Source organism: Myiozetetes cayanensis, unplaced genomic scaffold (genome assembly GCF_022539395.1).
Source record: "Myiozetetes cayanensis isolate MyiCay16 unplaced genomic scaffold, myiCay2020 scf29, whole genome shotgun sequence".
Lineage (NCBI taxonomy): Eukaryota > Metazoa > Chordata > Aves > Passeriformes > Tyrannidae > Myiozetetes > Myiozetetes cayanensis.
The window spans coordinates 6,145,830-6,159,683 of record NW_026087510.1 but is presented as its reverse complement, the minus strand read 5'-3'; the positions used below and the strand labels follow the sequence as shown (position 1 = coordinate 6,159,683).

Genomic DNA, 13,854 nt, shown 5'->3' with positions numbered 1-13,854 from the left:
GCCCATCCCTCGCCTCCCCCTGCCTGGAGCAGCCCCCTGTTATCCCAGCTCCCGGGATCAGGGCATGGAGGGCACAGAGACCCACACCCCAGCCAGGCCCCGCTGCTGGGAGGGGATGGGTGATGCATTTTTCCACAGTGAGGAAGCTCTGGGAGAGCAGAGGAGTGACGGATGGGGGGAGAGAAGGGTTTTTCAGGCTTTATTTGGAAAGCTAGACAAAAGGGCTTTGCTGATTAAAAAACAAACCCCAGCCTTTAAAAAAATAAACCACCAAACCCAAAGACATGTGAACAAGCCAGCCCAGCTCAGATGAGCCACTGCCAGAGCAACTCATCCTCCCCTCCCTGGCCCAAACCAGGCATTGCTCCTGGCTTTGTCTCTCCTGGATGGGGAGGGAGATCCGGGACAGTGGCCCCAGCGAGCTCTGCTGCCAGAGGGACTCCTGTGCAGGAAGAGCCCCATCCTGTCCCCCCAAAGAGGCCTGTTCCTGCTTCCCCAGCCCCACAGATGCTCCATGCCCAGGGGAGAGGAGGAACCAGCAGGATCAGAGCACAGTGGACAGGGAGAAGCGCTGGTTGGAGATGAGTAAAGTAGCTCCCTGCTTCTAAACTGGGATAACTGGTGGGCACAGTCCACTGCCAGCCCAGTGGGCAGGAAGATGCCAATGCTGTGGGGTCCCTGCCTGGAGAGGCACCTTCCAGGGGCCCTGCCGGGTTTTCCAGGCTCTCTGCAGAAATCAGGGACAAAGGGACACGTCTTGCCTGTGCTGCCAGGCTTGGAAGCAGTGGTGTGAAGGGGGTCAGTGTGGAGCTCTGCCACAGCTACCACGCTCCCAGCAGGAATGGCACAGGGCCCTGCTCCACACACAGCAGGGCAGGCTCCCTCAGGAAGGGGTTTAAGGCTTGCTTTGTTTTCCAGAGCGAGGGAAGGGGAGCTCCCCTTCCAGTACCCGCACTCTTACGCTTGTTTCCGAGTCACTTCCAACACCACCTTCCACAGAACACAGTGGCAATGGTCCACGCTGGCTCAGGAACGAGCCTGTGCTGTCCGTGCCCAGGAGGGTCGTACCATGAGGGAGGCCCCAGGCCAGCCCCAGTCCCAGTCCCAGTCCCAGTCAGCACGGCCGGTGCTCCCTGCCCTCCATGAGGAGCTCAGCCGGTGCCTCCCGGCCCAGGTATCCCGCTCCAGCAGGAGCTGCCTCCTGGAAACTCACAGCTCTGCCATTGCTGGGCAGTTTGGGGTGGGTGGGGGTCCAGGACCCCTCCTCCCCATCCCGGGCAGGCTCCGGGTGCTCACACTCCATCTCGGCCTCCTCCATGTCCTTCTCCCGGTACAGTGGCACCGACTCCATCTCCAGGCCGCTCTCCAGGGCTCGGTGCTTCCCACCCTGCTGGTACCACCTGCAGCTGATGGGGCCAGAGCAGGCCAGGTCCAGCCCCATGTCGTTCCTCGTCAGGCAAACCTCCAGCATGTAGTAGAAAGTCCAGAACACAGCGAAGCATCCCAAGAGCAGGAGGGTCTACGGAGGGGAAACCCCTTGAGAAACACCACCCTCGACCCCCCACACACCCTGCCCACTGCCCAGCAGAGGGGTCACGGTGTCCCAAGCAGGGTCCTGCTCCTCCAGCCCATCCTGAGGGATACAGAGACCCCCTGGCTTGCAGGCAGGCTCACCTTGAGGGTGTTGGCTGTGATGGTGTAGTGCTGCTCCTCGGGGATGTCCAGCCCCGGGGGACAGGGCAGGGAGAAGTTGCTGCTCAGGTACTGCCCGCTCATGGCTTCCTCCAGCAGCCTGGGGACAGAAGCACCCCGTGAAGGTCCTGCAGGCAGAGGGGCTCCAGGGAGGGTCCCAAATGCCCACCAAGGGTCTGCAGTGCCTCTTTCAGCAGACAGTGCTGTGTTCTGCTCCCCACCGAGCCAGGACTGTGGTGTCCTACCTGCGCCGTTCCTTCATCTCTGCTGGGGACCAGGAGGAGCCGTACAGGGTCAGCTGCCACTGCTTTAAGGTGCCAGGCCTCAGGCTCTCATCTCCTGGGGAAGAAGCAGGTTAGTCCAGCGGGGAACTCTCCCAAGTGATGAGCTGGCAGCTGCCCGGCACTGGCAGCCCAGAGCTGCCCCCACCCCAGGAGTGCCCCTGGCAGGCAGGACTCACCGATGTCCCTGACCACCAGCCTGTACGTGCCCCGCGCCTCCTCGCCCCAGCACCGCACCGTGGAGAAGGTCCAGTCAGAGAAGCCATTGGGGTCCCTGCCGAGGGGTGAGGGGAAACAACCCGTGAGGGGCTCACAGAGCCTGAGCCACGAGGCTGACTCGGGGCCTGGGGTCCTGCCCTCCCCTGACCCCTCGGTGCTTACGAGTCCATGCTCCGGGTGGTGCCGATCAGAGACATCATCCCACTGGGGCAGAAGAGCCTGATCTCCAGGTTGCCACGGCGTGGGTGGGTTATGGTGACAGTGACTGCCACGTGCTCCAGGGTCCTCATGCCAGACAGCTCCAGGTCAGTGGTGGTGACTGGGAGAGGGAAGGTGGGGTTTGCTGAGGCTGGTGGTCGAGGTGGAGTCCCCACTCCCAGCCAGCCCCAAGGGGCTGTGATGCCATTTAACAGGACCTGTGTGGGACTGGGACAGGAGACTGGGTGTCTAGGATCCCCGATCCCATCTCAAACCATTCCCAGCTCCACAGATCCTCACAGCCCCAGAGCTGCCAACCACAGCCCAGGGAGCCTGGCACACTCCAGAGCGAGCTGTGGCCATGGCTTGGCCTGCTCCTGGCAGGTGGGTGCTCCCTGGGTGCACCTCTGCCAGCAATACAGCTGGGGCAGTGAGAGGTGCAGGGCCAGACTCCCAGGACCAGCATCTCCAGTGAGGCATGGAGGGGGAATGTGGCTCAGCCTCAGGGCAAGGAACTGTGCCCAGCAGAGCCAGGAGCTGCTGGGGGGCCGGGAAGGGCTTGGGCCGAGCTCTCCTTCCCACTGGTAGCAGCCTGAGCAGCGCCTTGTTGATGTGGACAGGGCTGGCCAAGTCGGGAGCTGGAGCATTACCTAAAATGGTCAAAGGCAGTGGAGCGGCTCTGGCCGCTGCCCAGCCCGTCCCTGAAGCCTGTCTGGCTCCCCAAACACATCAGTCCATGGGATGGGGTTATGGGGAGGGGACGGCAGCAACAGGCAGATCCCCTGGGGAAGGGCAGCGGAAAGAGAAGAAAAGGCCCAGGCAGCCCAGCACTTAACCCCTTCATGGCCTCACACAGCCCAGGGCTGGCCCTGCCCTGCTGGATCCCTGGCCTGGGTGTGTACAGCTCATGCTCTCCATGGCACACCTGCTCTTACCATTCCAGGCGACCTCCAGCTCCCGTGGGAGCAGGGGGATGCTCCTGCCCTCCTTCAGCACGGGGCTCACGTATGAGGCGAGGTACGGGACAGACTCCCAGATCTGTCAGGGGGGAGAGGATTCAGCATGGACTGCACCCTCCCTGCACATCCATCCCTCAGTCTCCTGGGGCTCTCACGAGCTGCCCCATGTGGGCCCAGGCTAAGGGCCAAGGCTGTTTTGGGGCACACAGACCTGGGCAGCACAAACTGGGTGCTGTGAGCACTCTGGGGATGGGAGCAGTGCCCACACACCCAGGAGAGCTGGAGGGGGGTGAGCAAGACTTGGGACTCCCCAGCCCTGGGTCTGTCCCCATCATCCCTCGAGTGGCTTTGAGTGGTTACTTGAGGCCATCCCATTCCAGCCCTGGGCACAGCGGGGCAGGAAGGGAGAGCAGCGTGGAAGTCCCTGTGACACTGGGGGCATGGCTGGCAGCAGCAGTGACCCAGCACAGCTGCTCAGCGCTCCACACACGAGCTGGGACCGAGTGCCAAAGGGACGTGCCCTGGTCTCCGTGTGACCGGAGCAGGAAGAGATGGGGATGCCGCCGCCTGCTCCGACCACAGCACTCCCCCAGAGCTGCCAGCTGAGAACACCCTGCTTCTCAGGGCAGGACACCCTCCCTGCAGCCACTGTGGAGGGAGGGAGGGAGGAAGGTGCTGGGGCTGCTGACAAAAGTCCCCACACTGTGAATCAGAGCTGTGGGCTCCCAGCAGCTCTCACCATGGCTATATATAGTGCTGGAGAGCAGCAGCCCGGGGGCAGCTCAGGCGCTGCCAAAAGCCTCATGACTTCATACCAAAAGCAGCCTCAGAGCCAGGGCCAGCAGGATGGTGGCCAAAGCATCGGCCCTGAACGGCAGCAGTGTAACCCCATGGCGTTGCCAGGACAGGATGTGTCCCAGCCACTGGGTTGGGCTGCTCTACCTGCCCAGAGGGCAGGTCTGGGAAGGAGGGAATTACCTTGGCAGCGTTGACCAGCCTCCAGGCGTTCAGCAGGCCAAAGCCATGCTGATGGCTGTGGCTGAAGCCTGCCTGGTTCTTGTCCCACTTAGCATGACGGTCCTCGTACTGCAAAGAAACGTGGGGTGCTCTGGTTACCTTGGGGTCTGTCAGCCCTGAGACCCAAAGGGAACCAGGCCTGAAGGGAAAGAGGCTCAGACACATCCCGCAGCGGCAGGGAAGCAAACCCACATGGCCTTATTAGAAAGAAACAGGTTGTCCTTCGTTTGAAACAAATGCCAGGGACAAACTGGCTTCCCAGCACCTCAGAAAGGAAATAGAGCAGCACAAAAGGGCACAAATGCCTCTGCTCTGAAACATCCCAGCTGCTCCCTGCTGCCCAAGCCACAGCCTGTGGGATGGCAGAAGCCTTGGAGAGAAGGAACTGAGTCCTTTAAATCAACAGGAGCTAGGGCAGGACAGATCTGGTTCCCATCACTTAGTGGGCTGTAGTGCTCCAGCAACACTGGCTTGGAGTTATGGAAAACTGCCCCATGCCAAGGTGAGCACAGCATCAGCTGGACAAGACTCCTGCTCCTCAGAAGGGTGTGCAAGAAGCCCCATCCCTAAACCAAACTGGGCAGCTCCACCCAGTTCCCATTCCTGCTCTGAGCAGCAAAGCTGTGCGGGAGGTGAGGCCAAGGGAAGGGCTGGCTTTGCTGCCCAGCTCTCTGTCGTGCCTGTTTCCAGGAGCCTGGCTCTCTGGAGAGCCCAGGAAAGGCCAGAGCAGGGCAGAGCTCCTTGCTTGCCCACTGCATGGACCATGGGATGACACTGCAGAGGTAACAGCCCTGGGGCTGGGCCAGCCCACCACACACACCTGATCCCAGGGCCTGAGCCCCTGGAACCTGCTGAGCCCCTGGAAGACCCCTGTGCTGGCAGATGAAGGCATTTCCTGCAGCAAATACCCCATTTATCATCATGACAGAGGAAAATGCCTCAGCCACATTCCTGGAAGGAGCGAGGGGTGAGGGGAAAGCGCAGTCCCCTCGCTGGGAGCCAGACGAGCGAGAGATTTATGGAGGGGCCGCAGACATAAACACGGATGTGCTCAGCAGGGCCTCGGCCTTCCCGCAGCATCCCTGAGGGGCAGCGGAGGGAGGGGAGGAGCAGGGAGGGAGGGCTCCTCACCTTGGTGGCAGTGAAGACAATGATGTGCTGCACGTCTCGCCAGGTGAGGCACGGCCGCACCTGCAGCATCAGCGCGATCATCCCGGCTGCCAGCGGGGCGGCCGCCGACGTGCCCGTGTGACCCTCCGTGCAGCCCGTGCCCTTCTGCAGATCCCAGTCCGTTGTCACCTGCAGACGAAGAGGAGAGGTGCCTCTGTCAGGCCACTTTGCCCTGCTGGGGTGGCTGGGATGGGTACTGGAGAACTGGAGCACACGGCCCCGGCCCTGAGCTGTGTCCTCGCCACCCCAGCTCCACCAGCAGCCTGTGCTCAGCCTGTGACACAACTGTCCCTGCTCACAGCCAGCCTTTAAGGGTCCCGGGAGCCCCTCACTGCAGGGACAGTGATGCCAGCTGGGGAGCAATGAATGGGGACAGTTCCCTTTGGAGAGAGGGGGGAATTGGGTCTAATTAAGCATCTTTGTGGGAAACTCCTGGTAGATACAGTTTGGGACCTTCCTCATCCTCACTGTTGACCACAGTGTCACTCCAACACAACCAGGCTGCAGAAGGGCCACATGGGATTGTGCAGAGCACACAGAGCCTAAAAAGAAGCACTGGGAGGTTCCCAAATTATGCCACCTCACTGCAAGCCAAGAGCATCCATCTCCGTTTGCTCCCTGTGGGGACAAAGCCCAAAATCTGGAGGGTGAAAGGCTCCAGCTCATGCTGGCACTCTGCGTGTCCCACACAAAGCACCCCGAGAGCACAAACTTCCAGTGGGAAGCACAGAGAGTGCCAGAAGCCGTATTAAATTCTTCCCATTAAGGAAACCACACAAAGTTTATGGTCTGGTGAAAGGAAAAAAACAGAGCTGATGGCTGCAGAGATGTTAACTCCGACACCACTGCAGCGAGTCCCAGGGTGTTCAGGAGCAGCCTGAGCTCCTGAAGCAGGGGGTGTTTGGGTTTATGCATGGCACAGGATCACGGTACAGGATGTCTCTGTGGCACATGCCGTTCCTAGGCTACGTGTGGATCTTGTCCTGGCTCCCCCATGGAATGCCAGCTCCTATGTTAGTGTCCCATAAGGCCAGCATTTGAAATAAACGTGCATTTGAGACCTTCAAAGCACTCACACCATGCTTGGGAAAGCCAGACATCAGCCCACAAGCCTGGAACTCCTGATGGAATGCAGCAGAGCCCTCACTGGGTTGCTGTTCCCTTTTTTTCCTAGTGTCAGTACTTTCCAAACCAGCTTGGGACAACTTAAGTTATTTCTGAAAGGAAAAATCATCTCAATTCTGGGTTTTACTTTCCCTGTGGCAGATCGTGCTGCGCTCTGGCTGGGCACGGATCCCTGCCCTGGCTCTGGGCTGCAGGAGGAGCTTGGTGAGTCCCAACCAGGTGGCTGAGGATCCCAGGCTCTCCCTGTTCCCCCAGTTTACCCAGTATGCAAGGAAGCCTGTTTGACAAGCCTGGATTCAGCTCCTCCGTGGCAGGCACAGAGCCACAGCAGCAAATCCCTGCTCCCAGGAGCACAGCAGCAGACCCCCTGACAACCCCAAGCACGCACAGAGAGGTGCTGATCTCCACTTGGCTGCCTCATCAGCTTTGCCAGGAAAGTGCTTTTGGGAAATACCTGTCCTGACAGGAAATCCTCCAGGCCAGGGACAACACAACCCCAAACATCAGGCCTGGGAGCCAGCAACGTTTCTCCCCAGCTGCCCTGGGGTGGGTGGGCTCTGCAGACCCTGCTGGCACCACAGGATGGGAAGGGGTCACACTATGAGGTGGGGGCAGCCTGACAGCCCCCCCCAGGCACCAGCACCAAGGCAGGGACGGGCTGGGTCAGGCCTGCGGTGGGGAAAACAGCCCCGGCTGCTTGGCTCAGGCAAAAAGGACATTTTGTTGACAAGAAGTCATTTTTTGGCAAAAAAAGGAAAAGCTGATAAAAATATTCTGAAAAATTCAGCTGGGAGAGGCCCACGTGCCAGAGCAGAGCAGGAGCTGCGGCCAAGCGGTTTAAAGAGCCCGATGCCGCTCCCTGCGCTCCGTGCTCCCACATCCCTTCGGAGCAGGAGCCAGGGAGGGGGGCTGGGCAGGTGTGGGGCAGCTCCCACAGAGCTGAGAAACAGGGACCTCCCTCCGAGAGCACTTTATGCAGGACCCAGATAAAGGGCACCTCTGCCCCCTGGCTCCCAGAGGAATTGTGTGGCGATCGGGAGGGACGGAGCCTTGTCCCGGCTGCTCCAGGTGCGTGCAGAGGACACGGGTGCCTCGTGTGGGTACTCACAATGCTCCTCATCATCTTGTCCCCACCACTGAAGGTCACGGCCAGCATGGAGGCACATTCCTCGGCATAGAACGGCATGGAGCCCGTCTCATCCACTGCCCCTGGGAAAGCGGGAAAGGCCTTGCTTGCATGAAACCTGTTTTGCTTCAACTGCTGAAATTTCAAGGTGACAATCCCCTGAGAGCCTCTCCTGCCAGCTGTGCTCTTCCAGGGGCCAGGAGCTGGGCAGGGAAATTAGAACCAAGCCTGCATTTTTCCTGCCTGGAAGATCTACAGGAGAGGCAGCCACGATAAATAACCTTTCACTGTGCTCAGTGTCACACAGATCTTTCACCCTTCCCGCAGCTTCTGCCCTCAAGAACCTGGATGACACGTTTCTCCTCTAGCACAAGTGATGGGAATGCTGCATGCCAGGTCACTCCCTGACCATGTCACAGCCCCAGGAGGGAGGCCCGGACACAGGCAGGAATTCCCCTGGCCTCCTCTTGCTCTGTGGGTCAAAAGCAAACTGCAGGCTTGAGGGTTGAAGCCCTACACACTGCCATGCTCATTCCCAGGCCCTTTCCCACAGATTCCCACTGCCCAGCCAGCTCCCAGCTGGGCAGGCTGTGTGTTTTTGGGACGATCTCGCCATCGCACGCTGGGATGGAAGGAGACAGGAGACACAGGCGCTCACCTATGGTGACAGTGTAGATGGAGTTGGCGTACCCATCGTAGTTGCAGTTGTCACTGTGCTGGCCACCGTTGCCACTGGCCACCACGAAGATGCTCCCGAAGCCGCGGCGGCCGGCGATGACCCCGTGCTGCAGGGCGGCCTGCGGACAGGGAACCGTGCTCAGGCCAGGGGGGCTCTTCCCCTGCCCTCCCCTGCTGATCCCAGTGGTTTCTGGCAGCAGCCACGTGTGGCTCTGAGCCAGGGGGATCAGGGCTCCTCACACGCGGCCACTGCCCTTCTGAGAGGGCCGAGCCCCACAGACACTCTGCTGAGAAACACAACATCACCAGCCCCACTTGGAATCACATTTCCAGCCCAACACCTCGCCCAGACATCATTCCCACCCAGGAAAAGGACATATCTGATGGACCAGCATGAACCCAATCCCACTGGAAGTGAACCCCCCTGCTCTCCCTCCCTCTGGCAGATGAAGGTACACTCTGCCCTCCCAGCTCTGCTGTGGCACAGAGAGCTCTGCTCTGTGTCCCAGAGCTTGTTCCAGCTGTCTCTGCATGCAGGAAGAGAATACATTAACTTGCAGAACTGGAAACCATTTGTTATGGTGCATGGACAGCTCGGTTGTCAGGGCTGTTCCAAACAGTGCAGTAACTGCTGGATTGTGGTTGGAAAAGCACAGCAGAAGAGCAATGGAGCAGAACCACACCCCAGTGCTGGTTTTGGGGCCCCCTCAGTGACCCCTCACTGTGGCATAGGTAGACCAGGTGCACTTCGCAGCACAGCAGCTGTGAGAGAGCCTCAGTGGTCTGGGAAGGAGCAGCCTCAGCTCTGACTCTTCCTTCCACTGCAATCCCACTCCCCTTACTTGCTCCCAGCATCCAAAGGCCTCGAGAACCACCCTGGGAATGCTCGGTGTCCTGAGCAGAGAGCGTCCCGTGGGTTGCAAAAGTTGTCACAATAATACCACAAGTTGTGAAAGAGCATTTTCCTGCTGGGACAGGTCTCTCCTTAGAAAGCTCATCCCACACTCCTGAACGCCACTGCGTCACCTCTCCTGACCACACAGTGACAGGGAACACCTCTGCTGGCAGCCAGGGACACAAACAGACGTGCACAGTGTCACAGCAACATCCCTGCATGCCTGCCTGGGCAGGCAAGAAACCACAAGCCCTGGAGGGCCCTCCCAGAGCTACCTGTGCTGCTGGGGCTGCTCTTTACCTTTCCCAGTTGATGGGGGCCATCCACGGTTTTCCCGTCGTCGTCGGGACCCCAGCTGGAAAGAGAGACACTGTGAAGTGACAGCCCCAGGAGTCACAGGCAGCAACTCTTCCCACCATTACAGAGAGCTACTGGCAGCCAGCAGCTGCTCCCAGTACCACGACTGGGATCAGGGAGCACTGTGCTTTCCCATCCATCAGCATGGCCCCTCGCTGCTGGGATTTCGCTGTCGTGTTTGCACTGTGCCCCTGGGTCAGATTCCAGGGGACAAAATGTTTGATTTCTGTTTAACAACACATTCCAGTCCCCGTCACACAGCTCAGCCTGACCACAGTGGGGGCCACAGTGTCCCCTCCAGCTCAGGCAGCCCACGGGACGTGCTGCAGCAGCACACAGAAGATCTCACAACTGCAGGTGCTGTGCAGAGCCCAGGCCAGCTCTCCAGGAACAGGATTTCAGTGCTATCTGGAGCCACAGGAGGATGGGAGCTGGTGTGAATGCTCAGCCACGAGCTGTGACTCTGCCCCCAGGCAGAGCAGGGCCCACATGGGTCTGCTGGGTGCCAGCTCAGGGTGTCCTTGGGGCTCACCTGCAGCTGTAGATGTCGTTGATCTGATAGTGCTTGTTGAAGGCGATGGCCTCCATGCTGTCCGTGAGGGGCCCATCCAGCACTCGGATGCCTGCGGGACAAAGGACAAGGAACATGACCCACGTGGGTCAGTGAGCTGTATAAACTGCAAACAAACTCCTGGCTCAAGGCTGCCCCTGCAAGGCTGGTCCAGCTTTGGAGGGCTGAGGCCTGAAGCAGAGCTAGGTAAACCCTCCCTGCTCCTTGTGCTGGGCTTACATGATCAGCTCATCTCTGCTTCTGCCAGCTGGAGCTCTGGGACCCTGCTGTGCCACCATCAGGGTGGGTGCTCAGGGAGGGAGGGAGCTCAGGCAGGGGTGCAGAGTGCCCTTGGGTGAGCCCTGACCCCCAGCACCCTGTTGTCCCCTCAGGGACCATGGTGTAACCAGGTATGGACAGAACCACATCCCAGCATCACTGTCCCTGCCCTGCCAGGGACACACCCTGCCTGGCACAGAGACCTCCCCTTCCTCTCTGAAGGAGCACAGGAGTTTGGAGACAGCCAAGGGCACAGCACACATTCTCTGGCCCTGCAGAGGAGAAGCAGCGCTGGCCCTTCACTCCTGTCCAACCCCATGGGGCAGAGCCAAGACCAGGGCCAGGGGAGCACGGGGGGCCGGCCAAGGTTGGCTTTCCCGGTGCCTCCAGCCCACACCACAGCAGGCACGCTGTGGCACGACTGCCTGTCTCAGCCTGCGTGGTACGGCTGCTCTGCCAACAGCTCTGCACATGGGCAGACCAGGAGCACTCCAGGAACACTGGAAAAGCTGCCACACCCACCTACACCTATCCTGCTCTGCCAGGAGCTGTATCCTCTGGAGAGGAGCTCAGGCAGGCACTGGGCCCTCCCTGCGACAGCCCCAACCAGCCCGAGCAAGGCGCCGCTGACTCAGAGCTGCTCCAGCCCACAGAGCCATCCTGGCCCCCAGAGCCGGAGGTGAGACATGCCAGGCCCCTCGGGGTGCCACAGCCTGCAGGTACCTGCGATGCGGCTCCCGTAGGCAACTCCCACCGTGCAGAAGCTGTTGTTTGGCACAGCCGCGATCTCCCCGGCGCAGCGGGTCCCGTGGTGGTTCCCGTTCTCCTCGTCGGGGTGAGGCATAGGGTCGGGGTCGTTGGAATTCAAGTCATAGCTGCCTTCTGGGCTCTGAAAACGGACCCACGGTCATGACTCGGGGCTCTCTCCTCGGTTTGGGAAAAGCAGGAGTTAAGAGCACACTACAAGGGCTGAAGCACAGCATGGGAGAGTCACGGGAACTCCCAGGCTGCTTCCACACGGGGCTGCAGCTCAACACTGCTATCTGCTGCCGTGGGGAAGGGACCGACCGAGGCAGCTTCAGCCACTGCTGCAGGGCAGAGGGAGACCAGCTGCAGCTGCAGCACAAAGGCAGGTAACCCTGAAACCTGGGCGTGAAATCTCCCAGGAAAGGTTTGCTGCCGGCAATTCCCGCCCTGGCTGAGCACAGGGTCTCACAGGCTCAAGTCACACTGCCCCGCCTCCAGCCTGCCCTTTGCCCTCCCAGTCGGAGCAGGACTCACGTAGTTTGGCTGTATGTCCTTGATGGTGTGCTCCACGCCGTCGTCCACCACCACCACCGTCACGCCGCGCCCCGTCACGTTCCGCTCCCACACGCCCGTGACGTTGATGTCCTTCCCGGGGCTCTTGCGGTTGTTCTAAGCACCAGAAACGACAGCGAGGGGACAGGGTCAGTGGTGAGGGGTGCACTGGGTATGTGTGGGGCCGGGGCCAGCACAGGAAAGAGTCACAGGACAGCCGAGGAGACTGTTTGAGGTGGACAGCGAGGAACACAAGCCATGAAGAGGAGTGTGCAGTGTGCTCCAGCCAAACCTCTCTGCCCACCCCAGTGCCATGAGTGCACAACCAGCCATGGCAGCTGCCTCCTCCTGTTCTCAGGGTGAGCACACAACAGGCAGGGTGAGCTCTCACTGTGCTCCCTCCTCACCAGAGAAGAGAAAGAGGCTGTTTTGCCTCCCATGTGACAGCTCCCTCGTGGCCATACAAACAGCTCCTGTGAGCACAGCAGGAGCCGGAAAACCACTCACCAGATGCCACTGCTGGGGGTATTTGGGATCGTTAAAGTGCAGGCTGCGCTTGGAGCGCTTCAGAAGCTTCTGTTCCGAGTGCCACCGCACGCTGTCGTGCTGTGCAAACAAAGTGTCCACCGACCTCCGTACTGCCTCGGGCTCGCTCCCCACGCGGCCTTCGGGCTGGTAGGCCAGGAGGTAATGGCCCTTGAGCTCCCCGACACGGCCCATGTTCACCAGCCCCGCAGTCTGGGCCAGCTCCTCTGCCCGCTGCTCCAGCTCCTCCTCGGGTGCATCCAGGCTGACAGCCCACGTCAGCTTGCCGTGGTGGCCCTCAGTGTCCGGGGAGCTCTGCCTGCCGCAGGCCCCTCCGGTCAGCGAGGCGAGCGGGATCCAGGCGGCGCTCAGCCAAAGGCACGTGTGGATGCAGAGCGTGGCCTCCATCCCTGCGCTCCATAGCGGCACTCCCGGCCTCCAATGCGGCATCAGACAGGCGGGCTGGAATGGCAGAAAGGAAGCTGGTGAGAGTGTCCTTGGATGAGGAACGGGGTGGCCACACCTGAAGGTCCCACAGAGCCCCCCGCTCTTGGAAGGCAACACTGGCACACCTGCGCTTTCCACCAACCCGTTCCAGGGAAACTCCAGCCGAGGCGGCTCTTTCCCAGCGGTGCAGCACAGGAGGCACACCCAGGCTGGGCAGGGATCGATCCCAACCCTGCCCTGCCCGCCGGGGGTGCAGCCCCGGGCTGGCAGAAGGAGACGCTTCCTCCTCTCGCCGTGGCACCGCGGGAAACTGCCAAGGAACTCCTGAAGCGCAGATGCCCAGGAACAACCACCACGGGCAGCGCCACGCTCCGTGGGCAGCTCAGAGCCCGTTCCTCTTCTGCGGGGACCCCATCTGAACTCCGCGGGGGAGGAGGAACCTGCTCCGCGGCCGGAGGGACCTGCTCTCAGCCGGCACGGGGCGAAATCACCGCCGAGCCCCGGCTGAACCCCTGTCCCACGGACCGCGGCAGCGCACGGAGGGGAAAACCCCTGCGGAGATCCCGCACCCATGGAAGTGCCCGGAGCTCGGCACCCCCCGGCCCTCGGTCCTGCCCCGAGCCTCTGGTACCACTCGCCCCGTGCTGGACACCGATGCTCAGCCTTCCCTCCCTAGAAGAAGGGCTTTACGCGACCCCGCAGGAGCGGCACCTGCGCGCCCCGCAGCCGCACCGGGGACACGGCGGAGGTCACGGAGGGGCAGGACATCCCCGCGGCTCCCGCCCTCCATCCCGCCGCGGGCGGCAGGGGCAGCGGCGCCGGGACCCCCCGTCCCCCTGCCCCGCCGTGCCCCGCCGCGCCCCCGGGGCTCTCACCGGGCATGAGGAGCCGCCGCCGCCGGAACCCCCGCTCCGCTGACAGCGGCGTCACATCCGCCGGGGCGCGGGCAGGAAGGGGCGGCGCGGCGGGGCCGCGGGTCGAGCGCTCCGCCCGGTGCCCCCTCCCGCCCCCGGTGCCGCCGCGCCGGCCCGGGCTCG

The 13,854-nt window shown here is 61.4% G+C and overlaps 1 protein-coding gene across 4 annotated transcripts; it reads right to left on the bottom strand.

Moving 5' to 3' along the window:
• Window positions 1-182: 182 nt before the first annotated feature.
• Window positions 183-13,758, bottom strand: PCSK7 (proprotein convertase subtilisin/kexin type 7). 4 transcript variants are annotated; one of them, XM_050323027.1, is made up of 16 exons: window positions 13,693-13,758; window positions 12,353-12,832; window positions 11,828-11,962; window positions 11,270-11,435; window positions 10,250-10,340; window positions 9,661-9,715; window positions 8,446-8,584; window positions 7,770-7,870; window positions 5,498-5,665; window positions 4,328-4,435; window positions 3,326-3,428; window positions 2,355-2,511; window positions 2,153-2,247; window positions 1,938-2,031; window positions 1,675-1,792; window positions 183-1,519 (listed from the first exon to the last, which is right to left on the bottom strand). In XM_050323027.1, exons 2-16 carry the CDS (start codon window positions 12,818-12,820, stop codon window positions 1,115-1,117), a joined length of 2,403 nt encoding a protein of 800 aa, XP_050178984.1. In that variant the 5' UTR covers window positions 12,821-12,832; window positions 13,693-13,758; the 3' UTR covers window positions 183-1,114. The 4 variants fall into 4 exon arrangements, with proteins under 4 accessions (XP_050178984.1, XP_050178983.1, XP_050178985.1 ...); XM_050323026.1 differs by lacking the exon at window positions 13,693-13,758 and adding an exon at window positions 13,529-13,600; XM_050323028.1 differs by lacking the exon at window positions 13,693-13,758 and adding an exon at window positions 12,943-13,453.
• Between the last annotated feature and the right edge of the window lie 96 nt (window positions 13,759-13,854).

Coding starts and splice junctions, on each gene's coding strand:
- PCSK7 (XM_050323025.1), bottom strand. CDS start 13,390: ATGGGTGCGGGATCTCCGCAGGGGTTTTCCCCTCCGTGCGCTGCCGCG. Junction 10,341..11,269: donor CTACGGGAGCCGCATCGCAG/GTACCTGCAGGC, acceptor TTTGTCCCGCAG/GCATCCGAGTGCTGGATGGG. Junction 2,512..3,325: donor GCTGGAGGTCGCCTGGAATG/GTAAGAGCAGGT, acceptor TCCCTCTCCCAG/TCACCACCACTGACCTGGAG.